Raw genomic sequence first — 19,320 nt, forward strand, 5'->3', positions numbered from 1 at the left:
CGCCAATTTCCCACAGGGTGGGTGCTCTCTCAAGTCACTATGAACTTCGTTCTGCCGAGCACCAGGCCGGAAGACGCTAAATAATGTAGCCACCGCTGCGGTGTGTATATGGTGCCTCCATGGTGTCCACATGGTGTCTACACGCCCGAAGAATTTACCCAGCGCGCCGAGGAAGCCAGACAGCGTGCCCGCGTACGCATTTGTCATCAGCAACATAAAGATGTGAAACGGTACGACCTCGGACACAAATTCGTTACCTACACACCAGGGGACAAGGTATGGGTCTGGATCCCAATACGTCGACGCGGACTTTCTAAAAAAAACTCCTGAGACGATACTTTGGGGCATACAGTCATTCGACGTTAGAACGACGTGAACTACGAGGTCGTTCGCCATCGTCATTGCAGTTCCAGCCGCCGGAAGCATTCACCCGAAGTCATGCATGTCGTGCGGATGAAACCACACCTATCCATCTAACTCTGGTTGGGTTCCAGTGCATATATGTGCGCTTTTCTAAGTAGAGCGCATAGGCTGTGCATCGGGACGATGCCTCTTTCGGAGCGAGGGAAATAACATATGCGTGCTACCAGAATGAAGAAGAGGACAGCGTAAAGACTCATACTCTTTATACAGGAGGCAGAAAGAACTCGCTGGTATTAAAAAGACCGACCCGCTGCTCTTCTCTCGATCTTTGCGGTGCGACATGTCTCTAACAGGAAAAAAAAAAAAACATGGCTGATACCTCTGTCATAGCAGTCGGCACAACACGAAAGCAAAACGTGTCTTCACAGGCGTAGTTGAACGGCAAGCAGCTCGAAACTTGCAACGCGCTGCTCAAGAAGAAAGGACACACGGAACGAACATACACAGAATGAGCGCGAACGAACAACTGTCACAGCTCGACAGTTAAAGCGCGCTGGTCAAAATACAAAGGAGGACGCAGGAAACGAACGCACAAGCATACACAGGATGAGCGCGAACTGTCAAAGTTGTAACTTACTTGTTTGTGAGCAGCCCGCTCCTTTCGCAAAAGCGGCCGCTGCAGTGAGCGAAGTGACCTTCGTGCTCTCTGTAACTTCAACGCTAACTTACGGTTAGAGCGCAAGACGCACAAGATAAGCGCGCGCGCAGGAGCGGCCACGCCCTGTAGAGGCACACGCTCGTCTCAGCGCGTGGGGCGACGAGCTTTAATGCGCGCTCTTCGAGCCCTTCGCGCCATCTCGCTAGTTATAACGAAAACACGCTGATGTACCCCGATCTCCGAGTACCGCCACCGGCAAATGGTGCATATAAATAGCACGCCGTTAGTATGACGAAGAACGTGCCGTCTGTGGCGGAGTCGGTTCGCGCTGGGGATCGAGGGGTCGCAAGTCGACTCCCGGTGACAGAACTTTTTCTTCTAGTTTTTTTCTTTGTCATATGCTAGTCTTTATATTTTACAACGTCATATCCGTGACGGAAATGCGTCAGCGGGGCCGTGGTGGACCCCGGCATAAAACACTTTCGTGTTAAAAATGGACCTCGATGAGTCGCGTCATGAGGAGTACAGTTAACAGATGGTCGGTCAGAGCATCAAATTTTATACCAAGAGACGGGAAGCGTGCCCAAGGACACGTAGGGTTAGGTGTAGCGACGAAGTCAAGAAATTTCGAAGCGTAAAATGGAATACGGGCGCGCAGGACAGGGTAGTTTGAAGGTCACTGTGAGCGGCCTTCGTCCGGTAATTCACGTAATATAGGCTTATGACGATTTATTAAGTTTGTCACTGTTTGATGATCTTTGACAAAGATGGGAAATATATTTTTATTTCTCACAGATATCCCTTCTCATCGTGGGGTCAACAGGTGCAATCTTCTTTGTCATCCAGGCACTTGTGTCTTTCGAGCGGTGTCTCGAGTACACGCGTTTACCACCAGAGGTGAGTCGTGAGGAATAGGTTTACGCATGTGAATTTATTATTTCGCTTCATCGGTACAATGTGGCTGTTTATAGTCACCCTTCAACTGGAGATAATAATAACCCGAAGACATCTTAAACAATTATCCACGCTATTCACATACCATCGGGATACCTCGTAGTGCTGAATAAATACACCCGGAAGGTTCGTTTATTACGTAAAAAATAAAGCCTCAGTTTTTGTGTTAGTTTATACAAAGGCTATTCAAAAAGTAAGGGCCGTTTGGTCCCCGAAAAGTAAATATACCTTAGTAAAGTTTTTTATCGGTGCGTTTAGTTTAGTGCAAACCAACTTCATTTTTCCACATAATCACCGTTAACTTCTAAGCACTTTGCGTACCACTGCACCAGTTTCTTTAATACCTCTGCATAGATGTTCGCCGCCGGGGAATTGAACCACTTGACAACAGCAGTCTTGAGTTTGTCGCTGTCATCAAACCATTGTCCACCTAGCCACTGTTTTAAATGCAAGAAAAGGAAATCACTCGGTGATTTCATTTGGGAAAAGGAAGCCACTCGGTTCAAGGTCGGGACTGTAGGGCGGTGTTCAAAAAGTTCGAAACCAAAATCTTGAATCATCTCTTTTGTTCTGGCTGCGGCGCGAGGACGCGCGTTGTCATCGAGGAGGACAATTCCAAACGATAGTTTCCCGCGCCGTCGATTTTTGATCTCAGGTCATAGTTTGGTGAGCGTTTGCAGCATACGTCAGCTGTAACTGTGGCCCCACATTCCATGACATCAACTAAAAGAATGCCCTTTTCGTTCCAGAAAACGGTAGCCATCATCTTCCGGCTCGAGTAAAGAGATTGCTTGAAATTTTTCGGTCTTGGTGAAGAGGCATGACGACACTGCATTGATTCCTGTTTTGTTTCTGCAGTTGCGTAGCATATCGATGGCTCGTCACCTGTAACAAGCAAAAACCAATCGTCTCCGTCTTGTCGGTAGCGGTCCAAAAACGCTCGTTCACTTGACATTCTTTGCTGTTTGAATTGGTCGGTAAGCATTTTAGGGGCGTAGCTCCTCTTAATCTAACCTTGTCCCATGTCAGGCGTAACCGCGGCAGTATCTCCCGAACAGTATAATAGATGGCGCTGTCCCATAGAGATTGAAAAAAAAATAATAAATTAAATAATAAAAAAATAAAAAGTAGAAAAAGTAAAAAATAGAAAAATTAAAAAAGAAGGAAAAACAGAAAAAGCAAAAACAATAAAAAAAGCGTATCGTTTAGATAACTGCCAGGCGAAATCGCTGAACATTTCACGGTGTACACATGATCGCTTCAGGAGCTTCGCCCAAGCTCTTCATCATTCACCCGTGGATATGCTGTAATTTTTTGGTACACCCCTTGCACAAACTTTGTGATATCCCAGCTTTTCCGTCACAGGCATGTAAAATATAGTGTGACCAACCAGAGCAGATTGATGCGACAGGCCCCTAACTGTTAGTCGTCGATCTAATCGCACTTTTTGAACATTTTCACTGGTCTGGATGCTGGGCCTGCCACTCCGTTCTTCGTCGTGCACATTTCTGCGGCCATTTTTAACGTCTTGGGACTATTTTCTGACCTTTCCTTCACTCACCACTTTAGGTGCATCAACTAGGCACAGCTCCCTCTGGATTTGAGACGCTGGTGATATTTTTGCGTACAAAAATCGAATTACAGCTCGCACTTCACAACAGGCCGGAGCAACAACTTTCACGGACATTGTCCTCTGCATTCCCCGACAAACAGACGACTACTGAGCCAGAACAAGAACTTCAGTACCTTCACGAAGAATTAAGAGTCCACGCTGCACAAATAAATCTTTATTCTGACGTGTAAATAGTTGAATATTTGCAAACGACCTTTTCTCTTTGAATAACCCTTGTAGTTAACTGCACATACATCGCAAAATACGTGAAATAATACTTTATTTGAATAAACAGAAAGTACCGAGGCCTAAATGGCTTTGAGTTTCAGCATTCACAAAGTTAAATGTATTTTCGTATGTTATGTGTATCATCAGTTTCCATCACACTATGCTCTCGAAAACGGCCACTACCAGCGTTAAAGGGGTCATGAAGAACCCCTTGGGCTGATTGAAAAAACACATCCTGCGGAAAGCTGACACGGCTATGAACTGCTCTGCCAAATATTACAGTCGTGCGCGCCGCGTAATGGCCACAAGCGGAGCGCGAAGTTGCCGTTTGCCCAGGCACCCTCTTTTCAAACAGAGGCCGGTTCTCACTCTCGTCGGTGGGCGGGGCGTCTGTCCGCTGTACGTCGCAAGAGACATAGCATGTTTATTGGCCGATAGCCGACGTAAATCGAGAGCGGCGTTCGGATCAGATGCGCTTCTTGCCGCGGGGTGCCGCCACTTGCCGGCGCCGCACTCCTCAGTACACGGTAGCCGCACTCGCGCAAGCGAATCACAGCGGGAGAGCGATCGCGTTTCATGACGCGCGCTGGCGCACCTTCTTTCCCCCATGCCATCCCTCCCTGTCTAGCTTCCAGTGCGCTCGTCGGCACGAGAAAAGAGAGAAAGCGCTGGGAGCGTGCGCCAAACCCCCGTAACTCCGCTGATTCTTGACGGATTCGAGAAATTTTTGCGGCAATCGATTCAGGAGGCAGTACACTCCTATACTGAGGCCATTAGATCATTACTTGGAAAAGTGGTTCATGACCCCTTTAAGAGCCGTCGATGCAGCTCCGGCTGTTTACAGGATACCACGACTAATTAGTCGTCAATGTTTTTTTTAACGAAACCAGGTAGATGAGCAGGGATCCCAGGACGCCGCACGCATTGCTCGGAGAAACACGAAGAGCTGTGCCAAGGCTATCTGCATTCGTCCACTCGATGAAACAGCGTGGCCTTCAGAAGGAAAGCTCGAGTTCGACCGGTATTCGGCGTCCTACAAGCCCGGAGTGTTGCCTGACGTCCTCACCGACGTGTCCTTCATAGCACATCCTCGTGAGAAGGTGGTAACATTCCCATCGAGCTTCTCATGACTCACTCATGCCAGAAAGTTTACTATACAGGATCAGTGGGATTTCTATCCGACATAACTCACACTGCAACGTATGTTAGGAAAAGTTCACTCTCGTTTAAAACGAGCTAGCGGTGCCCCTGCTGTTTTAGAGAGCTAGGGCACAACGTGCCGTGTTCCTATAGGGGGCTGTTGCAAGTAGGTGCTCCCTGCTCTAAGCTATTATGGTTTGGCAGGAGACGCCAGTATACTTTCATTCGTATAATTATGTATTTATTTTATCTTTAAAGTTTCGTGAGCGGTTTCATGTTAGTGAGTGCAAAACAGCGCAGCCAACAGGAGGAGACAGAAGAGGACACAAAGCGTTCTGTGTCCTCTTCTGTCCCCTCCTGTCAGCTGCGCTGTTTTGCACTCATGATCACGTTGTACCAACACGCCCAATCCTACAGTCTTCTAAGTCTCATGTTAGGCTATGGTTGAAAGGAATGGGTGAAGTCTACCATAGCAAACAAGTTTTGAGGGTGCCCCCCATGCAGCCATCTACGAATGTTCCCATTAGCGGTGATCCATTATTGAGAATATAATTATTGGATATAAGAAATAGTAACAGCTCATAAACGCTACTTTGCGGTATGTCACAGCAGCATACAGAAATTATCTCCGAAATATTTTTAGCAATATTCAAGTCTCGGAAACTAGAGACAAAGTTGCAAAGCCCAGTTAGACTGAGTGAAGCGAAAGTTTGCGCAAACAACATGGACTGCGCTTTTGATTTCGAGCAATAATGAAAGAATAGTTCGCCATGTTTCCCTCGTGTGGTTCACTAGTGATGGTGACGAAACTCACAGCGTGGGAAAATGAGAGCGGACAGAGGAGAATCACACAGCACTAGCGTTCACTCGAAACTGGTTTCATTCACGCTAAATAAACACATTTATGCACAAAAATGGTGCACTTGTCAGAGGGATTGGCATTAAAACCATACAACCAATAAATGTCTCTAATATTTCACAATTCGCGTTCATGCAGCAACAAGGGGGGATTAAGCATAGACCCGCATTTTTAGATATATAGTACGCTTTCGCAATTCTTCGGGTTTGAACGGCATGCCGGTACAAAACAGTTTTCTTTTCAAAGACCAATTCTTTACATCACGAATGAAGAGGCGACGGTAAATGAGAGAGGGGAGTGCAGTATTAAGAATTTCTGCGTTCTGTGAGGAGTACGTTCCCACAACTTTCATTCATGGCCGATGTATATACGTTAACAGGACACGGATAATTTTCAAGCGAAGGTTTTTATAGTCACACATTTTGATGGCGACATTGTCGTACACGAAAAACCTGGCACCGGCTGGGCACATAAATGGCGTCGAAGACGCGCCGTTCACATACATATTTGTACGCGCCATTTTCCAATCATTCATTTCTAAATCGTGGGCCTGTCGGCGATCAGCCGTTTTTGATATAGAAATTTGATCTTTTATCGATCAAAAGTTCAGCAGGTCAACAGAAGGCCCAACTAGACATTCGCCTTCACATTCCTAAGAACTTCTAGGTACCCCCGTATTTTCTTTTCCTCAATGTGCCCGGACAGATTGAAACGCGACATCATTTTTTTTAGTACAATGGCTGGTGCGAGTTTCGTTGGGGTGAGTAGGCATGATTTGGTATGACTGGTATGAGTATCACTTGGTCGCTAGGAAATCATTCAAACTTAATACAGGATCAAATAGCCTGTATGTCCATAGGGTCCTCTTTTATTCATTGCAGTCTTACACTCCAAACAAAGAAAGAATCTTCTGAGTCCTTTCGGGGAGTCTTGACTTGCAACGTATATGCATCTCTTTAAAGAGGCACGCCAACTCTCCTTGCAGATCATTATACTCTCTTCTGTGAGTCGTGTGACACGCAAGAGAGTTAACATGTCTCTTTAAAGCGAGTATTATTCGTGACAAGACTCCCCGAAAGGAGTTGCACATACGCCATTTTTTCTTAGAGTGTATAACGAAAGAGAAACTTTTCGTTAATTTACCTTTCTGAGCCCTTCCGCCAACTAGGGGGATGCCGCCCAACTGATCTGCAAGAGCATGCGTCCGCATGCTTCGAGTTGTCGAGGAATTCGCCTTCGCACGGCCAATTGCTAGCTTCCTGGTTAGCTGAATTGGTAGAACGACCGCCCCGGAAAGGCGTTGATCCCGGGTTCAATCCCCGGGCCAGGGCGAATTTTTTGGCAAATAACAACATTTCTTTATGAGAAATCCGTATGGGTTTCCTTGCGGCTTCGTGCTAGAAATGCACGGTTGCCGGTTGCCAGTTGCCCGTTCTTAACCCTTCCGCCACCTTGCGGGATTCCGCGGAACTGATTCGCAGTAATAACTCTTGTAATGCTTACCAATATTTCGCTCAACTTGCAGGTGGGCATTGTCGGTCGCACAGGTGCAGGTAAGTCTTCGCTCCTTATGGCGGTGCTCCGGGTCTTGAAGGCATCAGCTGGATGCATCCGCATAGATGACGTCGACATAGCATCAGTACCCTTGCGTCGGCTGCGGTCAGCCGTCACCGTCATCCCACAGGCAAGCAAGAAATCTACTCGACTTTCCAGAATGCAACTATCTCATAAGCAATATAACGCGCAAGAAATATCTACCATGCAATAAGGTAGTCCTAGCATAAAGAATGATAAGGTGAAATATTTTATAGCCCTACAGGTAGTTCAAACCCGTCCAGAGTGCCCGCGAACGGGCCGCCAAGCTGGGCTTGGCGGTCCCTACGTGGGACTAGCCGGGTGGCGCGGGGTCTCCCCTGCGTCTTCTCTGGACCCCAATAAAGTTTGCATCATGATCATCATCATCACACTCCGTCTCGTGCCTGCTTGGCGGCGTAATATGAGACGGTTATGATGTTTCGCTGCGTCCAATGGCTTAGCACACGCAGCGGTAGCTTTGTATTCCGACAAATTTAAAGCCCTTCTATGAATGCGTACCGAACGTCACAAGTGTACAGTTAATTCTTCGGTTATATAATGATTACTGAGTGTTCTGCACCACAAGTATCGTGCGGTATACTATGCGTGTAGTTTGTTTCGCTGGCCTCCTTGTTGAGCACCATGTGAGGTACATTAAGGTGAAAGCGACTCATCCAACGGAAAAAGCTACTTTCGGCAAAGAGATGCAGTATGAGGCTCTGGCACACAATTTAGCGTCATTTGACACATCCCCACCCCCCCCCCCCTTTTCCACCTTTGAGAATGTTGGGCCGCCTCTCATGTAGTGGCTAGAGAATGAAATTAATGTTTAGGACGAAGCACCTTGATGCAAGAGTGTTCCGAGATTTTACTAAATAAAACCACAGAAACAAATAAGGAACCAATAAAAAATTAAGAAGAAATATCTAAAAATAAGGAAGCCAATCGATATTCTTGTTTATCTCAATATGAAGCACCTCTAATGAACATCGTGCCAATCAGCTGTCATCGCTCCTCTCAATTGAGAACGCATGGCTGCAGGATTAAGCAGTCCAAAAAGATTAACACATCCGCAGTGGTGTGCATATTGAGCGGGTTTTTCATTGGCTGGAAAAATGTTGACATGCGCATCGGTGTCGCTGTTACCGGAACATGTGAAGCAACTGTTAATACTTGATGACAACAGTAAATGAGTGCATATGTTGTAATTTAAACCAATAGTGTTGTACGATGCGTACATTGCCCGTGGATTATTTTCTGTACAATCCGCCCACTTTTTTACCTCTGGTTGGTGAAATAATTCAAAATATCCAAAAAAATTTTGCAGTGGCTTAGCTCGGCTATGCCAGGATATACGTAGCGTTAGCAAAGGTTCTGCTGATTATTCTTAGCTTTCCAGATTGTCTAGGATTATTAGCCTTCTTCTGTTCATTATTCGTACGCTGAACTTCTAATTGCCAGGCAACTAATTCGGGATACGATGAGATAAGCTTCTCGGCCCTTCTGCACCGTCGAGCAGCATTTGCGCTCTCCTTCTCCATGGCGTTACCCACCTGCAAACGCAAGTCAAAGGCGCTATCAAGCGGCCCCAGCGCAGTGTCAGACGGCAACTGCACAGAGAAGGCGAATAGCTGCGCGCGTGCCGGCGCCACTGTGTCTATGGCTACGACGTCACTCCTCTCGAATGCGGCGCAGACCAGCAGCTGCAAGCCGCGCGCAGTGGTGGCGGAGTCCGCGCGCGCCGGCGCCAGCGTGTCTGCCGCGCCTACGACGTCACTCCTCCCGAACGCGCAGACCAGCAGCGGCGAGCCGCGCGCGGCGGTGTCTGAGAGCGTGTGAGATGCCAGCTCCGGTGACCCAGCTGTGTCACATCACTGATGCTCGCGCATGCACAGCACGGCTCATGACCATCCAAGCGAAATTGGCTCCGGCTATGCAAGTGTAGCTGACGCTACAAAATATTCTATTCGATTCGTACTTGGTTTCCAGCATTTAAATTCTTTTCACAGTCCACAACTTGATATTCTCTCACACCTCTACTTTGAAGTAATGAAACATGGAAGAAGAGGTACCTGACGGCTCCAGCATGCATGCTACTGGTAATTCGCGTGGACTGTACTTCGCCGTAGAAGTCACGCAAACACGCTACAGTGTTATGCTATCTAAAGGCGCGTCCTGCGCTGAAAGAAAGCACGGTTGGAACCATTGGCCGGTAAGAAACGGTTACTGGCCAGGGAACGAGTGCATGTTTTAATACTGACAAAAATATCGCTAGGGTTGTAGCATGTGCTATCGGGCTGATTTCTTCGTCCTCGTGACAAAACATGCGTATTTGTCATGCGCAGTAGAGTCCACGGTACCATACAACATGTCTTTATGGGCAAACTAGCATGTACGGCGTCGAGCCCGCTGCCGAACTGGACTATGTGTGATGCAATTGGTTGCTGGAAAATTTTACTTGTCTCTAACTGCACCGGAACCAAATCAGACCCAGACCTGAAACTAACCGGTACTCTTTGCACTTCAATACCTTCCACCAGGTAGCTGCATGGGCTTCGTGCGCTTGAATATGTCATGCAACCTGTAGGCTTATTCTAAAGCACTAAGTAACGTAAGCATTCTAAAAAGACAGGGCGTGCAAACCTTTCAGTCGTTGTGCGTCTCTTCAGTTGTTAGTCGGCGTTTGTGGTGTCCTGACTTCTTTCTTGTGTCCGTGTTTGCACCCCCTGTCTTTTTAGAATGAATACTTACCAACCAGCTCAGCTCTCTCTTATTCAAAGTAACGTAAGGTTCGTTCATTTTTAATTACATAGAAAAGCGAGTTCTTCTTGGCAGCCAGCAAATTCTTGATCTACTACAGGTCATCTACGACGACTAATGTTTGAGTTTGTGCACAAAATAGGACCCTTGCTTGACACGAGGCGCACTACGGGATGTTTTGGACCCGACTGGCAGGCACTCAGACAGCGACGTATGGTGCGCACTGGCGCAAGCACACCTCACCGAATTCGTCGCGCACCACTCTCTGAACATAAGGATGGACGTGGGTGACGGTGGAAGTAACCTCAGGTAACCTCAGCCACTTTCGATATTTTATGTTTCATTTACTTCAGGTTGTTGACCAAATTACCCTCGCGCTGCCATTTGCTTGTATCCCGCTTAGCTCAATTCGTAGAGTAGCCGCCTCGGAAAGGCGTTGGTCCCGGCTTCGATCACCGTACCAGGATGAAATTTTCTTCACCTAGACTTTCCTTTGTCTGAAATCTGCATGGATTTCCTTGTAACTTCGTGCTGAAAAGCGGTGGTGGTCAGTCATCTCTTTAATAACCGTTCCGCCATTTGCAACCGCCGTAAAACCACTGATGCTGATGTTTATTCCTAGTTTTTTAAATTTTATTTCAACAGCATTTATAGTTCCAAAGGGTATGGGGCTCAGCTTGTTGGTGAGGATTCACGGGTTCGAAGCAGTCCTGTCTGTTTGTTTCTGTGTCTTCTATTTTTCGGGCTGTTTCGAAACCATGAAGCAATTATAGGTCCCCTATTCGCGGGTTTTCGCCGTCGCCGCCATGTTCCGCGTCACTTAGCTACTTGGCTTTCGTACAAGGGATCTTTCCTCAACAAAGGAGGGCTTCAGCCCTACCCGCGTGCGGAAGTCAAGACCCGAGCAACAGGGGGGCACATTGGGGACACTTTTTTTAATCTACCAGCTAGAGAAAGTTCTGTTTTATCCAAATTCTCTAAAATCGTGCGCGCTCTTGGGACGAACGCGCCTGCATCTCAGATAAAACGAGCCCACCATCTGTGTCGGATGAGGAGGGCGTATGCCAGGCCTGTAGCCAGGGGGGGGGGGGGGGGGGGGGGCTAGGCCCCTCTCCCCCAAAATTTTTGTGAAGAGGGGTGTTTTGCGGAAAATAAATAATAAAAATGGGTGTCTTTCTGAAATAGTCAAGGTTTTCAGCAAGTGCCCCCCCCCCTCCCCGAAAAAAATCACAGCATATCCACGGAGTGAATGATGATGAGTGGGCGAAGCTGCGGAGTTTCATCGGTAAACCGTGAATCTTCCGTGAATTCTGCCCAGTACATCATCATCGACGTGAGATCGGGCGCGTTTATATTAAAGGTCCGATGAGTTATGACGACTTGCAGCTCACTTTAATTTTACATGTACGCTGTGAATTTTCATTGTTTAGAAAACCATTGCTTTAGAAAACATCTGGCGTCTTTCGTTAAGCAGCTGGCGTCTTTTCGTTTTGCTTTAGAAACATCTGGCGTTCTTTCGTTTTCCTTTTAGAAAACATCTGGCGTCTTTCGTTGGTTTATTTCATCAATCAACGGCGTTTTGAACAAAATTTTTATTGTTTAATCACGCGCAGGAGAAATCTCACCAGACACTACCTTGGAGGTAAACAATGGCTGCTAATGGGAATGAGAGACAGAAGAAGTCGGCTTTTAGCTAACACTTACACTTCTACTTCTACTAACGTTTCCTACTGGAACATGCCAATGGCTGCTAATGGGGAAAGAGAGACAGAAGAATTCGGCTTTTAGTTAACGCGCACGCTGCCAATTTTTTATTGTTCAACAACGCACAGGAAAAATTTCCCACCGGCACCACCTTGGAGGTCAAGATCTGGCACTAGCGTTACGACTGGTTACGCACCACTACGACTTCGAGGGACAAACGGGTGCCGCCTTAAGGAGCTTCGCCCCTAAAAAATTCCTGGCCACGGGCGTAGCGCATGTGGTAACATCGCCCCGCATGTGGTACATCGATGGCTCTTCAAGCAGAGGGCAAAAGCACAGCCCGTCTTTCGTCGGGGGAAGGAGCATGAAGGGGCGCTGAAAAGGGGGAGGGACTAGGTCGCTCGTGCAGCAACTGTGAACTTTGCTCATTAGGGCGCGGTCGCGGGAGCTGGTGCCCGCGCTATCTACACAGACAACATTAGATGGCTCGTGCACGTTCTGTGCTCTCACCGTTTACTTCGCGTTGAGACGACAGAGAGCACGAGCGGCCGTATTCGGCCCTGGAGCGGCCGTGTTCGCCTAAACCAGCGTTTCGTAGAGTTACGCCCATAGGCGTGCGCAGGGTTCCTCATTAGAGGGGGCGAAAGTTCATCGCAGCGCCCCCCCCCCCCCCCCCCACCCTAAAGAGTCCATGTATGGGGCAGATTTTGCGCCCCCCCCCCCCTCTTAGGTGACTAGAAGGGTCAATATACGGGGCAGACTTTGCGCCTCCCCTCTTAGATGATTAGGGGGGGCGGCCGCCCCCCCCTGCCCACCCTCTGCGCACGCCTATGGTTACGCCGGATCGCATCCAACAGAGTTAGCTGCTAGCCTTACTTCGTTTAACATTCCAATTTGTTGCTGTCGCTTTCATTGCTTCGCGCTTGTGGCGAAACTGTGATTTTTTTAGCTCTGTTCACTCTTCTCAGAGTGCATCGACACAGAATCTAACTCGTATAGGAAACATCGCTCTCTGCAAGCGTATAATATGGGCCACCCTTATTTAGATCAAACACGTCGGAAGAAAGCATGACTATATACGTAGATGGCGTATCGTAGCCGATTAACTTTACCAGCGCTGTGTGCAGAAACGGCGTGAATGGCTCGTTTGCTTTTCCGAGGGCGCTTATGAAAGAAACTATTATTTTCACAATACTTCAGTTCAAGGCAGTCTGCTTTTCTTCGAACGACACGTCTTGTTGAAAGTGACTATTAATAACGTTGTGTTTCAGCCAAATAAAGCTTGTCATGTTCTCCGTAATGAATTTGATATGTCGTAATAGCGTTCATTTTCTCCTCTCCCAGCAGCTGGTCAATCACAACTCCGTTCACCCCCTTGTAGAGGTCAATCACAACTTCTTACTCACCACTTTGTGTCCAGCGCTTCGCGATCATGTGAATTGACCTTCATTGAAATGGTTGGCAACGTCGGCCAGCCTTTATGAAGCCCTTATTCTGGTGAAGTCAACCTGTTGATCACATTGCCGTAATCTTGGCAATGGTTCAAGCGGTCCCTTTGTTTGTTAGGCACAACTTAATGAGGCCAACTGACGATAAGTCCAAGCAGAGCCGAGTGGACATTCCTTTGTAAATTCAAGCTGGACTATACGCAATTACGACTTAAACAGAATTGAATTGAAGCGGTCAAAAAGCACCTTAGCCGTCGGTGTGTTCCGAACCCACAACCTTCGAATTAAACGTCCAAAAGTCTCCGAATTGAGCTGTGACGGCTGACGTTTCTACGACAGTTATCCCGCCCACTTTGTTGGTTATTTCTGCGCATGTAGTCCTGGAAGTGTTAGCCAGCCCCACTCGTAGTCAAGGTGGCGAGCGTGGAACACTAGCAGTAATCAGGGTTTCCAAATTTGTCTACTTTGCGCCAATTTGGCTACATTTTTAGGCTGGTGGCGGCAGAAAAAACGCCTTGGCTACTTTCGTATTTTTGGCTACTTACTCGGTCTTTCAGTTTGAAACAAAACATGAATATCTTGTGACGCCGAAGCCGCGGGCTTTCGAGAATACGGTGTCTAAACATGGTGACCAAGGCTTGTTCCCAGCTCCCGAAATTGAATATGGCGGCTGCATTACACACAAGAAAATACTTTTCGATATCTGACTGAAACTCGGGGAAAAACTTTCGTATGTCACCTCATTTTGCAGACAGCCTTTTGCTCAAGGCGACTTTAACCAGTAATTCGAAGTGAACAGGACAGTCAAAAGCGCTCCGCATCCAGGAAGCTCTGCACTTATTGATATTGAAAATCAGATACCGAAAGCATTGTATGTGTTATTTCTTGGAGTTGAGTACGGACTGCAACTCGGAAATATTAATTGCTATGACTTGGTCATCACGTGAGAAACGATTGCAGAAGTGACCACAATTTATAGTTGCAAAGGAAATGTACGAAAGGATATTGCTGCTGGAATCCATGCTATGGGTAGCATGGTTTCCTGGATTGCAGGTAGCTAGTTGCCCAGCATCATTTGGTATTACACATAGCGCTTGCAGCTTCTGGACGTAATAAAGTGTTAATCAATCAGTAAATCAATAAATCAATCATGCTGGACCAACGATCAGTTATTGGTGGAAGCGAAATGTAGAGATGGTAGCACGGAGATAGATGTGACGACAGTCGTGTGTCGCCGAGGACACAGTTTGTTCTCCTAATCGAAAGATTGTCATTCACGCTCGAATATTTGCAGTGCCGGCCAGCGACAACTTGTGTGCCTCGCCAGGGCTCTGCTTCGGCGGCCACGTATTATCCTCATGGATGAGGCTACATCACATATGGATGGCAACACTGACAGGACCGTGCAGACTACGCTACGAGAGAGCTTCGCCTACTGCACCGTACTCACAATTGCACACAGACTGGAGACGGTGCTAGACTACGACAAGTGAGTTGACTTCTTTGGTGCGCGCGCCTGTGCTGCAGCGTCCGTGTCTGATGCGGTGCGATTCCGCTTAATATTTGTCGGCTTCTCTGCGACACAAATGCGACAAATGACGCGACTATGAGATACAGATGTCCGTAACCACTGTCGCGCGAAATAAGAAAAAAATGGAATTATAAAAGAATATGCAGGATCGCATGTGATTTGAGCCCAGGCGCTCTGCGTGGAAGTCGAGTACTCTACCCCAAAACCACTCTGGTGCGTGAAACATTTGTAAATAGACCATTTACAGGGGCCATGCGTTAACATGTGGAATGTAGCGTGGCAGGAGAGTAAAATAACAACCAGGCGTCACACAATGCTAATTGCGCAACAAGTGTGTGGTTTAAGCTTCCCACCCACTACAAAGTGCTCAACCATAATTCTTTATCGTCACGAGCCGCATGCAGCATCAAAAAAGTGAACATAATGCATTAGAGATGTCTAGCGGGTACCTCGCTTACCCACAGAATGACGGATAATCTCATAGTGGGTGCTTCTTAACTTCAAAAAATCATGATCTATGGCCTAAATGATACCTAACATGTGCACTTGTATTAGTTGCCCAAGAGAGTTTCGAACGGGCTAAAAAAAGGCCGCTCTTCCAGCTTTCGCTGCTACTGTCCTGCACGCAGGCCTGGCGTTGTTTTTTTCGTTCTGTCTCTCTGTGCTCGCTCTCTCGCCCATCAGTTATGACATACCATGCCGAACAAGTCGGCGCGCGTGTTCTGGGACCGAAGCAGCAGATGAAAAAGCGGACGAGGAGAGCGGGGGCTTGTTCATGATTATGATAGTTTTCTGTCGACGACTAGGGGCATAGTGAAAACCTTAACAGTCATGCCGTAAAAATGCGTCTGGTGACGCCCCTGTCTCAAATGACAGGCGTCTCATATTACTTAAAAATACGAGCGCGTAACTTAAACAGAGACTTAGCAAGGCAAGGACAAGCGCATACTACCAAGTGAACGTTTATTTCGAAAACATTGATATATATATATATATATATATTATATATACTATATATATATTATATATATATATATATATATATATATATATATATATATATATATATATATATATATATATATATATATATATATATATATATATATATATATATATATATATATATAACTCATCCCCCAGGGAAGGGAGGTCCCCTCCCGAAACTGTTGGGAAATAAATATTTATATCCCTGTTGACAACGCCTCCGTTGTATTATACCCATTACTCGAGAAGAACTGGCCCATTGAACCATATCTACACTTATATATATAGTTCAGAAAGGAAGACAAAACGGGCGAAACAAGTTTTACTAACGTCTCGGTAGGAGGGCTTGCCTTCCTGCAGATGTACGAAGGTCCCTACCGTAAGGCAGGCCCTCCTGCCGAAACGTTAGTAAAACTTGTTTCGCACGTTTTGTCTTCCTTTCTGAACTGCATGTCCCACCGGATCCACTGAACTTCATCCTCGCATGTAGATATATATATATATATATATATATATATATATATATATATATATATATAATATATATATATATATATATATATATATATTGTGTTAAGGTGTTTAATAGACGGGACTCAACGACAATGTGTAATGGCGACAGTCACGGCAAGGCACGAACTCCCTGCGCGAGCGGCGTCGTTTCACATGCAACCAAAGAGGAGGACCCACTAGAAGGCGCTGGAGATGGCAACCCGTTACGATGTTCCAAGGCTTCTTTACAATATATATATATATATATATATATATATATATATATATATATATATATATATATATATATATATATAAACCTTTTCACAGACGGCTCCCTGGGCGCCGCCATAGTTCTCTTTGGGCTGCGCTAAATAGGCGTGACCCCCCAAAAATGCACTACCGAGGCTGTGACCTCGGCCTTTGTACTCCCGCGCGCAGCCCAGCATGGCGGCGTTTTTTCTCTCCTGTGAAAAGGTGTATATATATATATATACAGGGTGTTTCAAGAAATGTGACCAACCTTCTCAAAAAATCAGGAATATCCGATATTTTCTCGGGACTTCCAGACTTGCTTTTTCTGTAGCGGCAGGAATCTTAAGGTAGTTAAGGACATCATTTAAGACAGTAATTAAGAAAGTTATATTAATTAACTTTTTTTAATTAGTGGAGTTAGGTGATTGTGTCAAATGGGAGAATTAAGTTCTTCCTGCGAGGAACCCATCCAAGGTTTCAGATTTCGAAAAAGCGTCCTGTAGAAATTGTTGTGGCGTAACGACATTCAACGAAATGCAACGGCTTTCAACATCGAAAGCCATCGAATTCGGTTGAATTTCATTACTTCGTAATTATTACTAGAGGCCGCTTTTTCGAAATCTCTATGTTGGGATGGAATTCTGGCACGAAGAACTTCAATTCTCCAATTTGACACAGTCACCGAACTCCACTAATTAAAAAGTTAATTAATTTAACTTTCTTAATTACTGTCTCAAGTCATGTCTCTGACCATCTTAAGATGCCTAGCGCTACAGAAAAAGTCGTTCACTCATTTTGGTCGTCTCAGAAGAATATTGCAGTTGCGTTCTTCCATGTTTCTGCTTAGGTTTTGCCATTGAATTTGGTTAAATTTCATTACTTCGTAATTATAACTAGATGCCACTTTTTCGAAATCTCAAAGTTGAGTTGGGTTTCTGGCATTAAGAACTTCAATTCTCCCTTTTGACACAACCACCTAACTGCACTAATTAAAAAGTTAATTAACTTAACTTTTTTAATTACTGTCCCAAATAATTTCTTTAACCATCTTAATATCCCTGCCACTACAGTAAAACCAATCCTGAAGGCAGCAATCAAATATCGCATTTTCCTGATTTTTTTAGAAGGTTGGACACATTTCTTGAAACACCCTGTATACCGACAGACAGAAGTTTCGCCAAAAAACCGATAAGAGTACACAGCCAAGAAAATACATAGTATAAAATTAGATATAACTGACCATACCCTGCATTGCCTTTCAGAAAATAGTTAACATCTGTGGCATGTGCCGCTTTCCAAGAACACGAGTTCCCTATCTGACAGGTCGATTGAGGGTTTGCTGACACAAAACAGTTGATCATGCGCTATGCTTGCAGCTTCAGTAATTATTCTTGTGCGGTCATCTTCATGTTCATCAATCACGGTTGTGTTGCCAACTGTACTTTGCACCCACACCTGCTGACATGTTGCGCCAAAAAAACATCGTTCCCGTTACGTACGTTGCACGCATCATCACGCAATCTGTCATTAACACATCTCCGGGGTTGTCTGGTATAACCAGCGCCGCATGAAAGTGGTATCTTGTAGACAACGCTACTGGCACAGTTGACAGAGTTCTGTGCTTCGTTTTGCACGGTCGTTTTTTGTGTCTTGCAGCACACGTCAACTTTTCCAGCTGAGAAGGCTTATGTGATGCCGAAGAAAGTACGCGCACCCCCATGCGCTGCCCAACCTTTTTTAAGCGGTGTGTGTACTGATGCATGTATGGAAGAACAGTGATTTTTTCACGGCTGCTGTTTTCCCTCCTTTCTGCACCATTGCTTAGACGGTCTTCGGGCTTCCGTTTTCTGCGGATGCGTTCAACCACGGAGACCAAGACTGGCTGCAGATACCCAGCAGGTCTCCGCGCTGAAGGCATCCGCAGAAAACGGAAGGCCAAAGACCGTGTAAGCAATGGTGCTGAAAGGAGGGAAAACAGCAGCCGTGAAAAAATCGCTCTTGTTCCATACATCAATTCAAGAAGTGAGAATTTTACTTTCGTAAAATTCCCACTTTTTGATAGCTTGAACTTGACTTCGGCGTAACACTATTTGTGCTTTCAAGTGGAGTGGAATAGTTTAAAGTAAAGAACTCCTTTGATTGTGCTTGAGACTTCTTCCTAGATGTTTATTCAGAGCGCTTCATCTGCTCTTTCTCTTGTGCAGGATCCTGGTGATGGCTAAAGGCAGGACAGTTGAGTTCGGACCCACGCAGCAGCTCGCCAGCAATCCTGATTCCGCATTCCACGCTATGCTGCGGCAAGCCAGATTGCTTCCAGAGAACAGTTTGGAGAATAATGTTGAACCGACTACGCACATTACCCATTTATGAGCTGATCAACAACAGTTGTCTGTACATATTCACACATATCTGTGTGCGGAGGCCTTTATTTCGCATGAACAGGTAATGGGAACACAAGAAATCACCACCCAAGCACTCGGTACAGACGGTTGACCAATAGACCGACCTCACCAGATGATCTGCGCATGTGCGAGTTTCCGACAGCGGCACGGCCGCCATCTTAGTTGGAGTACTCTGAGCACTGCTGGTGCGGCTGCCTGCTGCGTGCCGCAGGTATATTGCAGTTTGGCATGAATCCTCGGCACAGAAGACGATTGAACGCTGTGTTAAACTGTGTCCGGACCTCTAATGTATGTTATTTTACTTCAGGTTACACTGCATATCCTAGCGTTAAGAAAAAAAAAAGAACAGTAG

At 46.2% G+C, this 19,320-nt stretch overlaps 1 protein-coding gene across 1 annotated transcript in view; it reads left to right on the forward strand.

Annotated features, from left to right (window-relative positions):
- LOC119374881 (ATP-binding cassette sub-family C member 3) overlaps positions 1-18,936 on the forward strand; it is a 65,542-nt gene extending 46,606 nt beyond the window's left edge. The window contains exons 10-15 of the mRNA XM_049411071.1: positions 1,817-1,918; positions 4,706-4,915; positions 7,340-7,498; positions 10,292-10,458; positions 14,596-14,790; positions 18,771-18,936. Coding sequence (XP_049267028.1) covers positions 1,817-1,918; positions 4,706-4,915; positions 7,340-7,498; positions 10,292-10,458; positions 14,596-14,790; positions 18,771-18,936 — 999 coding nt within the window. The remainder of the gene's footprint in view (positions 1-1,816; positions 1,919-4,705; positions 4,916-7,339; positions 7,499-10,291; positions 10,459-14,595; positions 14,791-18,770) is intronic.
- The last annotated feature ends 384 nt before the right edge of the window (positions 18,937-19,320 follow it).

This window comes from Rhipicephalus sanguineus, chromosome 11 (assembly GCF_013339695.2).
Source record: "Rhipicephalus sanguineus isolate Rsan-2018 chromosome 11, BIME_Rsan_1.4, whole genome shotgun sequence".
Taxonomy (NCBI): domain Eukaryota; kingdom Metazoa; phylum Arthropoda; class Arachnida; order Ixodida; family Ixodidae; genus Rhipicephalus; species Rhipicephalus sanguineus.